Source organism: Pseudophryne corroboree, chromosome 4, assembly GCF_028390025.1.
Source record: "Pseudophryne corroboree isolate aPseCor3 chromosome 4, aPseCor3.hap2, whole genome shotgun sequence".
Lineage (NCBI taxonomy): Eukaryota > Metazoa > Chordata > Amphibia > Anura > Myobatrachidae > Pseudophryne > Pseudophryne corroboree.
The window spans coordinates 95306650-95324950 of record NC_086447.1 but is presented as its reverse complement, the minus strand read 5'-3'; the positions used below and the strand labels follow the sequence as shown (position 1 = coordinate 95324950).

General features: G+C 45.1%; 1 protein-coding gene across 4 annotated transcripts in view; it reads right to left on the bottom strand.

The window, feature by feature from the left end:
• Nucleotides 1–18301, bottom strand: part of ATAD2B (ATPase family AAA domain containing 2B) — a 204523-nt gene that overhangs the window by 22074 nt on the left and 164148 nt on the right. For 2 of the 4 annotated variants that reach the window (XM_063915299.1, XM_063915301.1), the window contains exons 21-24: nucleotides 15796–15992; nucleotides 7235–7394; nucleotides 5520–5642; nucleotides 4200–4337 (exon numbers count right to left, since the gene is read on the bottom strand). In XM_063915299.1, coding sequence (XP_063771369.1) covers nucleotides 4200–4337; nucleotides 5520–5642; nucleotides 7235–7394; nucleotides 15796–15992 — 618 coding nt within the window. The remainder of the gene's footprint in view (nucleotides 1–4199; nucleotides 4338–5519; nucleotides 5643–7234; nucleotides 7395–15795; nucleotides 15993–18301) is intronic. The other 2 variants (XM_063915300.1, XM_063915303.1) reach the window with 1 other exon arrangement.

Here is an 18301-nt window from a genome sequence, read left to right as displayed (position 1 = left end):
AGGAGGTTCCTGACAAGTTCGGATAACTCCCTGGCTTTCTCCTCCGGAAGAAACACCCTTTTCTGAACCGTGTCCAGAATCATTCCCAGGAACAGCAGACATGTCGTCGGGGTCAACTGAGATTTTGGAAAATTCAGAATCCACCCGTGTTGTTGCAGCACTATTTCGGTTAGTGCTACTCCGTCTTCCAGCTGTTCTCTGGATCTTGCCCTTATCAGGAGATCGTCCAAGTAAGGGATAATTAATACGCCTCTTCTTCGTAGAAGGATCATCATTTCGGCCATTACCTTGGTAAAGACCCGAGGTGCCGTGGACAATCCAAACGGCAGCGTCTGAAACTGATAATGACAGTTTTGCACCACGAACCTGAGGTACCCTTGATGTGAAGGGCAAATTGGGACATGCAGGTAAGCGTCCTTTATGTCCAGGGACACCATAAAGTCCCCTTCTTCCAGATTCGCTATCACTGCTCTGAGTGACTCCATCTTGAACTTGAATTTTTGTATGTACAGGTTCAAAGATTTGAGATTTAGAATAGGTCTTACCGAGCCGTCCGGCTTCGGTACCACAAATAGCGTGGAGTAATACCCCTTTCCCTGTTGTAGGAGGGGTACCCTGACTATCACCTGCTGAGCAAACAGCTTGTGAATGGCTTCCAATACCGTCGCCCTGTCCGAGGGAGACGTTGGCAAAGCAGACTTTAGGAACCGGCGAGGGGGAGACTTCTCGAATTCCAACCTGTAACCCTGAGATACTACCTGTAGAATCCAGGGGTCCACCTGTGAGCAAGCCCACTGTGCGCTGAAATTCTTGAGTCGACCCCCCACCGTTCCCGAGTCCGCTTGTAAGGCCCCAGCGTCATGCTGAGGGCTTTGCAGAACCCTGGGAGGGCTTCTGTTCCTGGGCAGGGGCTGCTTGCTGCCCTCTCTTACCCCTTCCTCTGCCCCGAGGCAGATATGACTGTCCTTTTGTCCGCTTGTTCTTATAGGAACGAAAGGACTGCGGCTGAAAAGACGGTGTCTTTTTCTGTTGGGAGGGGGTCTGAGGTAAAAAAGTGGATTTTCCGGCAGTTGCCGTAGCCACCAGATCCGATAGACCGACGCCAAATAATTCCTCCCCTTTATACGGCAATACTTCCATATGTCGTTTGGAATCCGCATCACCTGACCACTGTCGCGTCCATAAACTCCTTCTGGCAGATATGGACATCGCATTTACTCTCGATGCCAGAGTGCAAATATCTCTCTGCGCATCTCGCATATAAAGGAAAGCATCCTTTAATTGCTCTATAGTCAATAAAATACTGTCCCTATCCAGGGTATCAATATTTTCAGTCAGGGAATCCAACCAGACATCCAGGCTGAGGCGATGGCTGGTCGCAGTATAACACCAGTATGAGTGTATATACTTTTCAGGGTAGTTTCCAGCCTCCTATCAGCTGGATCCTTGAGGGCGGCCGTATCAGGAGACGGTAACGCCACTTGTTTCGATAAGCGTGTGAGCGCCTTATCCACCCTAGGGGGTGTTTCCCAGCGCGCCCTAACCTCTGGCGGGAAAGGGTATAATGCTAATAACTTTTTTGAAATTAGCATTTTTCTATCTGGGTTAACCCACGCTTCATCACATACATCATTTAATTCCTCTGATTCAGGAAAAACTATAGGTAGTTTTTTCACCCCCCACATAATACCCCTTTTTGTGGTACTTGTAGTATCAGAGATATGCAAAGCCTCCTTCATTGCCGTGATCATATAACGTGTGGCCCTACTTGAACATACGTTTGTTTTATCACCGTCGACACTAGATTCAGTGTCTGTGTCTGGGTCTGTGTCGACCGACTGAGGTAAAGGGCGCTTTACAGCCCCTGACGGTGTCTGAGACGCCTGGGCAGGTCCTAACTGGTTTGCCGGCCGTCTCATGTCGTCAACTGATTTTTGTAATGTGCTGACATTATCACGTAATTCCATAAACAAAGCCATCCATTCCGGTGTCGACTCCCTGGGGGGTGACATCACCATTATCGGCAATTGCTCTGCCTCCACGCCAACATCGTCCTCATACATGTCGACACACAGGTACCGACACACAGCAGACACACAGGGAATGCTCTTATCGAAGACAGGACCCCACTAGCCCTTTGGGGAGACAGAGGGAGAGTTTGCCAGCACACACCCAAGGGCTATAATATATATGGGAACAACCCTATATAAGTGTTGTTCCTTATAGCCGCTTATATATATAAAAATATCGCCAAAATATGCCCCCCCTCTCTGTTTTACCCTGTTTCTGTAGTGCAGTGCAGGGGAGAGTCCTGGGAGCCTTCCTCACAGCGGAGCTGAGCAGGAAAATGGCGCTGTGTGCTGAGGAGAATAAGCCCCGCCCCCTATTCCGGCGGGCTTTTCTCCCGGAGTTTGACATTTGGCATGGGTTAAATACATACATATAGCCTTAATGGCTATATGTGATGTATTCTTTTGCCATAAAAGGTATTATATATTGCTGCCCAGGGCGCCCCCAGCAGCGCCCTGCACCCTCCGTGACCGTCTGGTGTGAAGTGTGTGACAACAATGGCGCACAGCTGCAGTGCTGTGCGCTACCTTCATGAAGACTGAAGAGCCTTCTGCCGCCTGTTTCCGGACCTTCAATCTTCAGCATCTGTAAGGGGGGTCGGCGGCGCGGCTCCGGGACGAACCCCAGGGTGAGACCTGTGTTCCGACTCCCTCTGGAGCTAATGGTGTCCAGTAGCCTAAGAATCCAATCCATCCTGCACGCAGGTGAGTTGAAATTCTCTCCCCTAAGTCCCTCGATGCAGTGAGCCTGTTGCCAGCAGGACTCACTGAAAATAAAAAACCTAAAAAACTTTTTCTAAGCAGCTCTTTAGGAGAGCCACCTAGATTGCACCCTTCTCGGCCGGGCACAAAAACCTAACTGAGGCTTGGAGGAGGGTCATAGGGGGAGGAGCCAGTACACACCATGCGATCCTAAAAGCTTACTTTTTGTGCCCTGTCTCCTGCGGAGCCGCTATTCCCCATGGTCCTGACGGAGTCCCCAGCATCCACTTAGGACGTTAGAGAAACACTGATACGCATCATCAATGGTATGCCGGCATTAATGGCAAAACTCTGCTCCATTTGGAAAACTGTGATTGACACACAAAGTTGTTACATATCCTGCGTTGAGTCAGTAACTTCATGAACGGCAGGGCAAGATACAAAGCTAATGCGTTCTGAGAGGCTTAAGATGAGGGCACTCACATTATCAGGCAAGAATGGAACAAATATTTAAAGACCGCTGTTTAAAACCCATGAACAGCTCCTAAGAACACGAGGAAGAGAGGTCACAGCTTCCCACGCGTTGAGGACTCCAGGCCCAGATTGTAATTATACTGCCTTTACTTGTGGCCACAGAAGCAGCAAACCAATCCTGTGCTTAACCCATCAGTCAGGCATAAGGTGATCTGCCAATCCTAATTTACACAATTCACAGCTAATCCACCAATGTGAAACACAGGAGATCTGCTAGAGAAACATGGTACTGTACTTCTTGTTTTCCTAGAGTAGCTATACCTCTGACATACGAGGACACCCACACCGAAAACACATGGACAACAGGTGAGAAGTGTGTAGCCCAGTCCCTACACATGGACCATGGGTGGAAGGTAGTACCAGTGCTATAGAATAGACAGGGAAGCATGTGAGTAGTCCATGCTACCAGGAGCTGGGACACAACAGGGTCCACACCACGTAACAAAATAGATTAACTCTCCTGTGCATGATTAAAAAGAGGTCATGACCACACAAAACATGACCTGGTACGTGAGGAGTGGCATTGAGAACCCCCTAGTTACTAGATGCAGCTACAAGATGACCGGTCATTCAGCATGTGTGGTCACCTTCACGTGCACCTGCCCCCCTGAAGTCTATCCACGCTTATTATTCACCGACATGTTACACTTGTGGATAGCAGACACTTCCGCCTGTTATACCCCCTAGGAGGATTAGTTTGTAATTCTTTACAAATGTACGCCCAATGTATATCAGCAATTTGTGCAAACATGATAATTCATGGACAGAAGTTGAAGACCAATGTCAACTTTGACTTCCAATGAAAATATTACAAAACGAGATGTGGAGAAGGTAATAACAGTTGGAGAGGGTGATCGTCCATCCATATAAAGCTCAGCTTTAGAACACACTCACATGGACACTTATTTCCGGAGTGGTTCCCGATATCCAGCGTATTCTTGTGCTTATTCCGGAAAGCTTCCTCTGCTCCGGCTTCTGCCTTCTGTGCCTCGGAAGTTTGAGGATTTGCTTGCTCTGTAGTCACGGACAAACCTGCATGCACGAGATAAGAGACATTTTTAAATTAATCCTGAATGACGCCGGGAAATACTTTCAGCTGTATTCGGATGTGTTCACACCCGAGTTTCCATCAAGTCAGCAGGAATTTCTGAGGTTGAAATTAATTAAAAAGATACCCCAGATCTGCACCTTCACTCCAATGAAGCCTCATAACCCAGCGCTGACTGTTATTTAATGGAAATTCACTAACAAACTGCATGAGAGAAACTGCCCCCACAGCACCGCTTAACCACTTCATCCTCCGGTGACCGGGAAGCAAAATACGGTACAGATGTGTCCCTATAGACACAGCCTCAACAAGCCATGCAGTAAGAGGGAGGCGCCAGGCTGTGTGACTCTGCTAGTGTCAGGCGTCTTGTATGCCCGAAGAGGAGTCTCAGCCGTAATTTGACGAGATTAGGACACAACAAGAGACTGCGAAGAGTAATTTGAAAAAGACACTCTTATATCTGGGTGCAACGGAGTCTGTATATGAAGCACAACGGAACGTGGCGTGGAAAAAAAAGTTGCGTCTGCTGCATCGTAGCAGATCGTATCCAGATTCAGACATGGTTGCAATGCACACAAATATACAAGTGTCGCATATAAATTAATCGGAACAGTCTCCTGGTGCGTACAAGTCCCATTGTGACTAAAACGCATTCTCGGGTGAAAAAGACGCCTGACGCTAGCTGGTACCTTGTACTCAGAGGGTCTGTCTGTTTGAAGCGACCGCAGCGATGGCGTAGGAGGACACATCTGCAGTAGCACTATTAGCGCACTAAGGGGGAGATGTACTAAGCCTTGGAGAGAGATAAAGTGGAGAGAGATAAAGTACAAGCTAATCAGCTCCTAACTTCCATGTTACAGGCTGTGTTTGAAAAATGAAAGTTAGGAGCTGGTTGGTTGGTACGATGTAATCAGCAAATGGCAGTTGGATGTAGACTGCAAGGAGAACTGGGACCTTCATTCTATCAAGCAGCTGAAGAGCCATGCCTGTTCTGACACTATTTTAACCGCTAGCTAGATGTCTTTTTGTCCAAAGAGAACACTTGATGAAGGTGTCCATATATGGTTTGGGTGCGACTGAGAGAATGATAGAAAATGCAGATAAGAGGATCTTCACTGAAAACCAACAGGCATGAACGTAAATTAGGCGGATAGATTGCAGTGTACCTCGCTTGGTTCTAGACTCCTTAATCTCCTCGCACAGTTTGTTGAACTCCGGATCCAGTTCAGCAGCAATGATGGCGTGCGCGGTGTCCTTCATGGTGCAGGCACGGTGCCGGATTATTTTATCTGTACAAGACACGGCAGTGAGCAGTTTCTGTACAGGGAGTGACCCAGAAAGAACAAATCTGCACAGGGTATACATTACACCTTGTTAGCTATTCTGCACAGTCTAAACATTTTCTGCACTATGTGCAGAAACCGTAGGGTATTGTAACATAGACATGGCCGATTCATGTGCAAACATATCAGCTTTATATGCACGCACAGAACTTGGCAGCGGGCAAACCAAGGGACGTTCAAATGCATTTACACATATCTCCCCCAGTTGGACAGTAACCTGATTAAATGCTGAAATCTGATAGACACTAACAATACACCATTCATTCCTACAGTGGATAGTTCAGAAACACTCCTTACCCCATATTCGTACATCCATGGGAGCCCCCCCCAGTGGTGGCCATGCATACTCATACCAGTGTCATTATGTCTTCCGCCGGCAGTGAGCGGATTGGCTGTAGCAGTTCACGTGCTTCCCTTCTGTGAACCGATAGTCAGAGCTCATGGAAGGACACTGCGCACAGGCAATCCTCTCGCGGTCCACAATATATTAACCCAGTTGCAACTACGCCAGCGATGTGAAACAGAACAGCCAGTCTGCAGATACACCAATTACAAAGTGTCCAGGCCAGAGAACATGAAGCAGCACCATTCATATCTCTTCATGAATATGAACATATTGTAAATATTGTGCAACATCCACTAACATTAAAAAAAGTCAAATTTTCTTTTTGAAAATGTAAAAGCACAAGCAACTGTACACTAAGATCTGCGAGATATGTTGCGGAGGATCCCACCATTGTGCACGGGCATTCCTGATGGGTGCTGGTGGAAGGACATAACGCATAAATGGAACGCATGGAAGATTGAGAACACAATTTAAATTTTTTTTGTTACAACTGCATCAATAACTATAAAAAAAGTAGTAAGTGAAACACGTTTCATTTTGGCGACAAAACACATTAAAAAAAAAAATAATCGGAGGCTCTTTCGTTAGCCTGATGGCGCTCGGTACCCGTCACAAAGCATCAGTCCTTGCGCCGTTCTCTAAAGCAGCATTTAACATCCCTTACTTGATTACAGTTAAATTCCTTTGAATTATAATTTTTATTTTACTTTTTACTTTAAAACACTCTACACTTTATAGTGCAACACATTACCGGAGACCAACCACTGCAGCTGAATGACATAAGTATACACTATATGCCCATTATCTGCGGCTTCTTACAATTGCATTATATATTTTCAGATCCAGGGAACTGCAAATGGGTAAAACATACTGTAACTTTATAGATCTCGAGATAGCATTTATCTCTAGCACTCTCCTTTTCAGGGAAATCAATATAATAAAAAAAATAATAAATTTAAAAGAAAGAAAAAAAAAATAGTATTACAGGGTCAATAGAAAAACACTTTTTTCTTCAAAAACCCTTATTTTTATCCATTGGCAAACACTGCACCTGTCTTTTCCCCTGACAAGCAGAGTGGAGTAATTATTCAACACATCTCCCCCTCTGGCAGACAGAGTTTAAAATCAATATAGCCCAGGGAGGGAGAAAAATAATAATTGCAAGAGCACAATTGTGTCTGAACATCATTACCTCCCGGCTCTTTGTCGGGATTGTACTCCAAAGCGTTGCTGCAGATCAGGTCAATGTCCAGTAGGAAGTCCTGCACCGTCATGTAGCGATGCTTATCAATTTTGGTCATTATGGTGGAAAGGTCCATGGGTTCTCGGATGACTTCAAGGTAATCTGAAACCTTTAAAAAACAGAAACAAGCAAACACCAGGCCGCCGTTTACAAACGCAGAAATGGAGAGAAGAGGAAGAGATGAAGCACACACACAGATTTCATAAAGCATAAATGCGTTAGGCCATCAAAGTAAGCAGCTCATGCGAGATAAGGAGTGAAAAATCTATTATCGGCTTTATGTAGCAGCGTGGTTATCTGGTACATGGTCAGGCCGGATCAGGTTCTGGTGTACACGAGGAACCGCACCGTGACACTGTACAGTATGATGAACTGCATGCATGGCTCATGTAAAAAGCGGAGTGCACATTTCACTTAGAGAAAAAAGAAAAATATATACACAAACACATTATATAAAAACAAAAAAACATAACTTGGTATGAGGAGCTTGCGATACCTGGAACTAGTGCCATCCAATGCAGTGTGTGCAAACACAAGCATTATCAAACAACACAAAATAGTCATTGGAACCCCATCTGACTCCAGGACATAAAAAGTACCAGTATGCATAAGTAGGTGTTGTGGTTGTAGTACACTTACAGTAGTGGGGGTTGTTGGTGTGGGGTGCGGATCATTAGGTCTACATTGAAAAGGTCTACAGTCAATAGTTTGATCCCCAAATGCTAGACATGGAAAAGGTCGACAATTTAATTTTTGTTTTTAGGGTGTTTTGTCATTTTTCTGCCACAAAAAAAAAAAGAAAGAAAAAAAAAGAAAAAAAGAAAGACCCATTAGTGTACAGTGTTTGCTCACCATGCTTTGGGCTCGGCACAGGTTACTATTCCCAATTGTAGTTCCCCTGGATAGTAAAGTATTGAACATTTGAAAAAACTAAACAAAAAAGAATTTGTCGACCATTGTCATATCCACCTTATGAACCTGTCGACCATTAGTGTTCAAACTATAGACCGATACCGTTGGTGTGTAGGAGTGCGCATCCCTCCTAGACGAATATATAGGCAGGAAGCCAGAGTTTTCAGATTGTTGCACTGACAGGACCAGTAATCCCCGACAAGTAACAGAGCTACAGATGTGTCCTCTTACACCTTTTGGCACGCCAGGTCCTGTGAGACTCTGTTAGTGTTGGGAGCCTTTTCTGTTGTTGCTAAAAACGAGTCTTAGTCGCAATAAGATGCTAGGACTAGTACGCACAAGGGAGACTCTGCAGAGTAATTTCATATGCAACACTTGTGCGACTGAGTCTCTAAATCGGTAAAAGGAAATGCTACGATGCAGCGGCCAAAGCCTTTTTTTCTATGTCAAGTTCTTTGTGCTTCATATACAGAGTCACACACAGATATACAAGTGTTGCATATCAAATTAATCTGCAGAGTCTCCAGTGCGTCCTAGTCGCATCACGACTAAGATGCATTTTCAGCAAGAGAGACACCTGACACTAGCAGAGTTGCGCTGGACCTGTCCACTCAATCATGCCAGGCATCTCCCGCTGTGTGGCATATTGAGGCTAGATGTATTTGGACCTGGACTACAGGTAAGGATAGTTAGGATACTTTTAAAATACGACATTCTCCTCCAAGCAGATAAAAAAAAAAAAAAAAAAATTATATATATATATATATATATATATATATATATATATATATATATTTATATTAATTATATTATATATTATATTATATTATATTATATTATATTATATATATATATATATATATATATATATATATATATATATATATATATATATATATATATATATATATATCACATTGTAACAAATGGAAAAGCCTACCCTCTACAATTAAAATCTGATCCTAACCAGATCCTGAGAGTTTATAAATTGAATCTCATGTTCGCAACAACTCAAGATTTTTCTTTTCTTTTTTGTTTATAAACGGATAAGCCAAAATGAAGAGGCAATGTGAGAAATAGTAGGTGCATCCTTCTTCCACAGCATTGAGAAGGTAACGCTAGCAAAGTTATGCTCATCAAGTTATCTTCATGATTTCACCACCAGGGAGAAGAAACATCTGCAATGATCTCAGAAGACATTGTGGCTGCTCGTGGTGTTTTCAAACAATGTGAGATCCACAATTCTACACGGATAAAGACATATGAATGGAGAACATTAAAGGCAGTTACTCAGCTACCCAAGAGTGGGTGTCCCTACAAATGCACCCAAACAGAAGGCTAGAGGAAAAGTACAGGACTTTGTCAGCATAAAAAGATTATGGTTCTTACCAGATTAATAAAATTCTCTGAGTTCCCTAAGGGACACTGGAATTAGTGGGTATAACTGGTGCGGGAGAAGCCTGGGGACTAATCATTAACACTCAAAAGCACAGGCTCCTTCTCCCCCACACACCACCCCGTGTTGCCAGTTAATATAAAGCACTAAGGACAGAAAAGGCGAAAACCAAGCCCACCCACACCGAAGCGGTCAGTGGGCTTGGCCTGCCAACACCAGAGACAACAGCTTACAAGCAACAGCCAAGGACAGTTATCCAGTGTCCCTCAGAAAATTTAGAGAAAATAAATGTATAAAAAGATAACCAAAATCCCATTTATCTTGCATCCCTGGGGGACACTGGAACAGTGGGGCAACCAAAAGCTGCCCATAAGATCCTTCACTCAAAACTAGCTTCTCTAGAGGCAAATGTGTCAAATCGGTAGAACTTAATGAATGTGTGCGCTGATGACCATATAGCAGCCTTGCAAAGATTCTCCACCAAGCTATGGTCCCTTAATGCCCAGATAGTATCCACTGATCGAGTCAAGTGAATGGTCACCTAAACAGTGACCAGTAGATGCATCAAAGTGTAGACCTCACCAGCCTTAATCTAATGGGGCAGCGATTGTTTGGATAGTTGTAGCCCAATTACTTTGTTCATATCATACAAGAAAAAAAAAAAGTTCAAGTGCTGAAAATCCTTGGTCCGGTCAACATATATACGAAGTATCCTGACCATATCCAAAAAAGCGAAGGAAGGGGAATCTTATGTCGTGTTAACAGGTAGATATAGAACAACAATCTCCTGGTTAATGTGGAATAGAGACCCCAGAAGGGTGAGACTAAAGAGCCTGAAGTACCAGAAACAGATCCCAAGGTGCGACGGTGGATAAAAGGAGGCTTGATGTGATGGACTCCTTGGAGAAAAGTCTGTACTGTGGGAATGGCCGCGATTTTCCGCTGAAAATAAACCAAAGGGGCAGAGGCCTGTACTTTAAAAAGGTAAGACCTATGTAGGCCCAAGTCCAAACTAGGGAGGCCAATCCCGGGATCGGCGGGATCCCGGGATTTAGGCCCAAAAACGTCCGGGATTCAATCCCGGGATTGGAAGCTCCAATCCCAGGGATTGAGGGATCAGCGTTGAGCGTCCTCAGGACGCTCAGACGCTGCCTGGCTCCCTACTCCCGTCTCCCCCTGTGCAGTGTGACATGTGAGGTCACGCTGCGCTGTCAGCAGAGGCGGAAAGTATGGCGGTCTTCACCCGCCGCCTCCTCCCGGCTCCCCCTGCACTCACCCACTGCCTCCTCCCGACTCCCCTGCATCATCCGCCGCCTCCTCCTCACCCGCTACCTGGCTGTGCAGGTTTGTATGTTTGTAGACGGCCGGACACAGTCTAAAGCCAATCCCGGGTATCCCGGGATTGACCATTTTTCAATCCCGATACCCGGGATTGAAAAAAATGGCCCGGGATTGGCCTCCCTAGTCCAAACCATACTGCAGAAAGGAGAGAATCTGCAATAGATGAAAGACCGCCAGATCAAATTTCTGTACCACTGGCTGTGGTAAGCGCTAGTAGACACCAGCTTCCTGGCACAAATCATTACACGGGCTACAGCATAGGAGAAACCCTTGGCCTTTAGGACGGCTATTTCAACAACCAACCCATCAAAGCCAGATATGGAAGATTCAGATGGAGGAACGAAGCCTGAGATGAGGCTTAATCCAAGTGAGATACACCACTGGAGGTGCCATCGACACCCATTTGATGTCCGCATACCACACCCAGTGAGTCCATCTGGAGCCACTAGAATGGCTGAGCCTCCCACCAGGCAGCGTTTGTGATACAGGAGTAGAAACCGCCATGTGACTGACAATGTGTCCACCAGAGAGGCCCCAAATTGCCTTGTCTAAGTGCAAATATGGGGAAGATTGTGGTTAAGTCGAGAAGCCATCATGTCTATGCTTGAACTGCCCCAACGAGCCACCAACTGCTGAAATACTTCACGGTGGAGAGACCACTCCCCTGTGCAAGTTTCCTGCTGGCTGAGATAGTCTGCCTACCAGTTGTCTACTACAGGGATATACATCGTCAACAGAGCCAATAAATGTTTCCGCTCATCGCATGAATCCTGCTGACTTTTTGTGCCACCTTGATGGCTTATATAAGAAACAACCATGGCACTGTCCGAATGGGCTTTGACTGTGCATTCCTGGAGCAGAAGCAGAGCCGAGTAGATATCCTACAGCTCATGCACACTCATAAATAATAGTTTCCTGATCAGTTCATCAGCCCTGAATGGTTGCATGGAAACCACAGCTCCCCAACCACACAGAGTCGAGTCTGTGGTAAGTAAGACCCAATTCTGAATTAGAAAGTGGTGACTCCTGTCCAGATGGGCAGTCTGAAGCCACCACAGCAGTGAATGCTGTATAAACTGGAATAACATGACCATCTGGGAGTATACACAAGCATGAAAGGTGAGCTCCACCTGAAAATTCCTGGAGTAAAACTGCGCAAATTTGAAAGTTGAGACCAGTTTACTCATAGGTGGATCGTCACCTGGCACAGATGGAGGAGAGATCAAACCAAAAAGAGGCAAACTTGTCCTTTGGAAGGAAGACATGTTATGACTGTGAAAATGATTCAGTGGTGGATGTAGTAGTTCTACTATGCCAACAAGTGCCCTATTGATACTCCCACATGCAGAGGCATGAATCCACTGGTTGTTTAAAATGTCCAAAGGTGGATGGCTACTAGTGTCAGTGGTCAATGACACACCACCTGCATCTGCCAGATAGCCACCACCTAGTAGGAATGCCCATTGAAATCACATGGATCTCCATGCAACTCAGATCTGTGTGTTCCAGGCGCAACCATCTGGAAACATTTGCAGTGCATTTTGGAGGCACAGAAGTATATCTTTGGGAGATTGTCCAACAAGGCTACCAAAGGAAGCATCTGCTGCAATGGTACAAGGCTGGATTTGAGCTAACTCCAAATGCAACCATGCAATTTAAGGCCCTGCACCATAAGTTGACAATGAGACAGCAGGGATTGCCTGCACTGAGTTGCTATGCGTTGATTGTCCTGGTAAAGGAGAATCCATACACCCTGGAGCCGTAGCCTGGCAACCATCACAAACATCACCTTTACAAAGGCTCAAGGTGCCATCAAGAAGGCAAAGGGCAGGGCCTGAAATTGGTAAATGACCCCTCAGGATGGCAAAGCACAGCAAATAATGATGATTCTCCCAAATTGGGATATGTAAGTAAGATTCACTGATATCCAGAGACACCAGGAAACTGCCCAGATCTAAAGCAAATACAGTGGATCTGAGGGATTCCCATCTTGAACCTTGGAACCCCAAGATGAATATTGAAAGATTTCAGTATGGGGTGGAAGGAGCCTTCTGGTATCTAATATGATGCAGAACTTGCAGCAATAACTATTTCCTCTCTTGCGAGGTCAAACTTGGGCAATAACCCTGGATGCCAATAGGAACCATAAGGAGTCCTAAAGTGCTCAGTCCTTGACCAGGACGAGAGGTAGGTTTGTTGTGAAGAACTGCTCAGGAGGAGGCTCCTGATAGACCACAACATAGCCTCTTGTTATGATGCCTCGAATGCAAGGTCTGGGGTTGTCTGCAACCACTGTTGCAGAAACACAGAACACAACCCCCTCACCCTCCCAGCAGCTTTTGCAGGTGGGGTCCCCCACCATCATGCAGATTGTTTGTTGGACAGCTTGGGAGCTAGCCTGAGTTGCCCGAGTCTGCTTGCCCTTGGCCTTATTTCCTCTGGGTCAGAATCTGCAACTCCACAAGGATAGAGCTGTGCAATGCTTTGAATCTGTTGCAGACTAAGTGGATTAATTCATGTTCACAATCATCCTACACACTGATGAAAAAAATGTCAAGCTTATGACCAGCGGTGACTTGCCTTCTCTCCTGGTGGCTGCAGCTACATCATTTGGGTACTGTAGGTTATGCTAGTGTTACTTCCAGATCAAAGCACCAATCCTCTATCCAATGTCTTGGCTATCCCTACACCCCCCACCCCCGCTCTAGTAGCTAACCCTAACCCCCCCTCCCTCCCCCTTGCAGCCTATCCCTAACCTCCCACCTGCAGCCTAATGCCAACGTTGACATTAAACATTCAACATTTTAACACCGCTGACTTCTTAACAGGCAACACTGTTATGGTCAACCTTTTGACTACATCCCTCCTCAGAGCTAAAGGTGGCTCAACAAGCTTCAAAATCATGGGGGTGCACTTCGATTTTCACCACGGCTTCTTCTACTTGGCTTATTGTTTGTTGAATAAATAAACAATCTGTTAGGTATGGTTTATCACATGAAGATTAGAGGGATGACATTTTAGGACTTGGCTTTCATTAATGTTTGTTACAAAAGGGGGAGATTTATCAAATCTTGGAGAGCAATAAAGTGGAGAAGATGACCAACTTCTGCCATTACCAAGGCTGTGCTAGAAAAAGGACAGGTAGAGGTAGCCACAAAATAACATTTTCCATAAGCGAAACTGTAGGCTCAGAGACAATTCTTCTTTCCCAAGTACATTTGCCCATCAGCCAGGAGAGGGGCAAATATCCACCACACATCCCAAGACACAAGAGTTCCACAAACCCCCTTCCTCTGAGCCTGTCAGGCCATGCTTTAAGGATTTACTAATAAGTTGCCACCCAACCAAATACCCCTCACACACTGCCACAGTAAGTGCCCACCTTACAATATATACTGCAGCACTGGCACGAGTCTTGGAGTCAGCTGGTGACCCTAGGTTGCACGGACAGGCACAGAAGCGGAGTTTTGAGGTCAGTAAATACATTTTGTTAATAAATTTGACCGCTTTCGTAAAGGTTTCAGACCATTCTTAGAAATGTGGTTGTTTTGGTAAAATTTTCAGGATTTTAAGGCACATACTGTCTTCTGTTTAACCCATCTGCCTTGTCAAGATGGCAATTTCAATATTCATTTATCTCCACCGTGAGTCAGCAATGTACGTGGCCAGGTTTCATTGTGGCGCTGGTTACACATAATAAAAACACAAATAATGCACAGGAACCAAATCTCCGCATTAAAGAATGTCTGTAAAGATGTTCCCAACTGTGAAACACAACTGAATTTGTTGGCGCTATAAAGGTCACCCCCCACCCTATGAAAGTATAGCCCATTGAGGTTTATGGCTCATATTGCGTTATTGCATCCTGATGCACGAACAGGTCGGCTGGGGAACGGTTAATGTGCTGAGTATATACAAATACAGAAGGTCAGCATACTACCTAATACTGCCACATATGGTAAAAGTAATTGTGAGCCAGAAACCACCAAACTTAAAAGCTTTTATCACCCACTTTTGTAACAATTAAATTTCCTCATAAAATAAAGTAGCTTTCGCCAGGGGATTAAATGTACATTATGTACAATTTTATTGGTTATTTATGCTCATTACTAAGTGTAATAGGTAGCCCACATACAACTGGGGTGTTATTCAAATAGTGCAGATTTTTTCGACGCACTTTTTGCCCGGTTTTAGGTAGAACTTACATTCAACCTATTCAATGCCCATTCTGTTTTATCGACTGACTGAAAAAGCCGCCACGGACAAGAAAAAAAAACCTACGTGTATCTGCGAATTCGCCACTGATACACTGATGGCGCAATTTTCGCCCATGCCGATTCACAAAAAAAAAAAAAAAGTGAAACAGCATACGGGAAAATGGATTAAAAGAAATGGTAAAAAATGGCCGCAATTGAATACCCTGTGTCGAATTAGTGAACTTTATTCCACCAACTGAAAAAACGGCACTTAAATTGAATAACCCCTATCTGTCTTACATGACCTGGGGGCTCTCCCTCCCCTGCGACACCCTGGCACCTCCTGGAATACACTAGGATGTAAATGTATTACACCAGGGTGTAACGGTGTGTGATGGGTAAAGCTGTTCAGGACATAAGTGCCACCAAGATGTACAGATTTGTAATTTGTGCTTTCATTATGGGAAGAACCACATGTACAGATAGAGGACTCACAGTGCTAAGGTAAGGAAGGATCTATAAGTAAAATTAAGGGTCACACCAACAAGCAAGGTTGGTTTGTGATCACCTTTCATTAATTTAAAGGGTGACCGCAATCAATGTGACAAATCTGAGCTATGTTTAATACAATCCGCTTCATGGTTTGTGCATCACTGAAACAAGACCTCTTCAATATCCACCGGTTTGCTGAAGATGTTAAAACGCTTATCGGTGGCCAGTCGCTTGGTGACCTCCCTCAGGAACAGCCTCAACTCCCTCAGTGTATTCTCCTCGTGGTCTTCCATCCTTTGCTTCTCCACCTCAGACAGCTGGGAGGGGGCAGGTGGTGATGCAGGGGGTAGGACTTCCAGAGATCGCAAAGCTGAAATACAATAAAGTCATGCTGGTCAGCAAATGGAGCATTACACACACAGGTGGGGCTATCCAGTTGTTTGGCCTGAAGACTAAGCTGCACAGATGCACATTGCAACCTGACCACACATCAGCCAATGACATCACTATATTTAGTCGCATATATCACGCAGAACCCAATCAGATTTAGGAAGTGAGCTATTGGGTGCACTATGTTTAAACAATTTGTCTGGACACATCAACAAATAGTAACAGTTTAATTACATTTAGAGGTTTATCTACATGTGTACCAAAGGGTAGTTCTTTGCACTATGGGGGGTCATTCCGAGTTGATCGCTCGCTAGCAGTTTTTAGCAGCCGTGCAAATGCTATGCCGCCGCCCACTGGGAGCGTATTTTAGCTTAGCAGAAGTGCGAACGGTTGTATCGCAGAGCGGCTACAAAGAATTTTTGTGTAGTTTCAGAGTAGCTCAAAACCTACTCAGCACTTGCGATCACTTCAGACTGTTCAGTTTCGGATTTGACGTCACAAACCCACCAAGCGTTCGCTCAGCCACGCCTGCGTTTTTTCTGGCACGCCTACGTTTTTCCCGCACACTCCCTGAAAACGGTCAGTTGCCACCCAGAAACGCCCACTTCATGTCAATCATTCTGCGGCAGCCAGTGCGACTGAAATGCATCGCTAGGCTGTGCAAAACTACATCGTTCATTGCGCCCGTACGTCGCACGTGCGCATTGCGTTGCATGCGCAGAACTGCCGGTTTTTAGGCTGATCGCTGCGCTGCGAACCTACGGGCCATGGTAGCTTCTGGTAGGCAGGCCATGCAATGACTTGCACCTCCATAATAGCCACAGGATGACCAACATTTAATGAAACTTTAGAAACTTTATCCATGCTACACAGGAAATGGGGAGGACCACTTCCGCAATCCCCAACATTAGCGCCATAGAGCAGCTCTGTCATGGTGCTGGATAAGACCCGTGCAGCTGCTATGGAATGAAGTGGTTTCAGAGCCGATACAGATTGGACAGGGTTATGAACCATCCCATCAGTAGTCGCAATTTCACTCCCTGCTCTTTATACACAGCAGTCATGCCTGTATCTTTCGCCGTAGATCCGTGAAGGGGATGCGTTTGTCATCCTGGCAGTCATGTGACAGATGCCGGAGTCCTGACACCACTCAGGACTTCGGCGCTGGGACACTGACGGCTGACATCCCGAAGGTAAGTATAGGTGTGGGTATTAGAGTTAGGGCCCCAGGGAGAGATAGGATTAGGCACTAGGGGGGTGGATACGCAGCATGCCTATATTCTGTGTGTAACTGCGGCTCTTCTGCATCCAAAATGCCACGTTACAAAAAAAAAAAAAAAAAAAAGACGCTCCACGCGTTGTGTGTAACGCGACTTGTAGCGCACAGAGCAAAGATGTAAGAGGACACATCTGTACATCTTGAAAATCTAAGGATGAGCACAGGTGGACTGGGATTTTCCCGATATTTAAACTCAAAGTCCATTATCTAAGCAGCACTGCAAAGCACCGATCTATTGTGTTAATGACTGCAAGAATCTATCCCCCCCATTAACATTCAAGGTTATTATCAGTTAGCTGCATTTTTATATCACTGGATTTTAAATAACTGCACTTCTCCTCATTGTCAACATTACGCAGAAGCTGAACCCATTCTCTCTTTGATGCTTCAATTCATGACACTATTAAGAGATTCCATTAAGAACATAAACTGGCTTAAAATGACTCTTAATTAAACCCAACGATGGATTACAAAACTTTATTTCATCTGTTACTCATGTTCCTGCAAACGAATCACCCGTGTAATGAATGAACCCAGCTGAGAGAAACGCGTAATGTGGTGCTGCTATGCTGCATGCACCAATAAAATGCCCTACGTACAGGTGGATCGCATGCGCCTGCAACTTAATATGTCATTGCCTTTATGATGAGGGGACTGTATGTCTCCTTCGATGGAGTGGATGGAAATGTATTTACCCAGCACACAAAGGCTTATTTTGTTTCAATCTGCAGCCTGTTAAGGGTCAGGATTTTAATAGGCAAGTTCTATGTGGCACGCCTCGGAGATATGTACTGGGGGGTGGGGGGGTGGGGGGGGCTCATGCTTACTTTATACCAGCAGCTGTTTAATTGGATAGAGCTCAGAACGGGGGCAGAAATCCCATTATTTATTATTTACAGGCTGCTAATCTGTAGCACGCTACTGTAGGGTAGAAAGAATTGAATAATAGGTGATGGAAGACCAGCTAGGGAAAACAACAAAGGACCCTTTGAAGTAAACAATTCTACCAA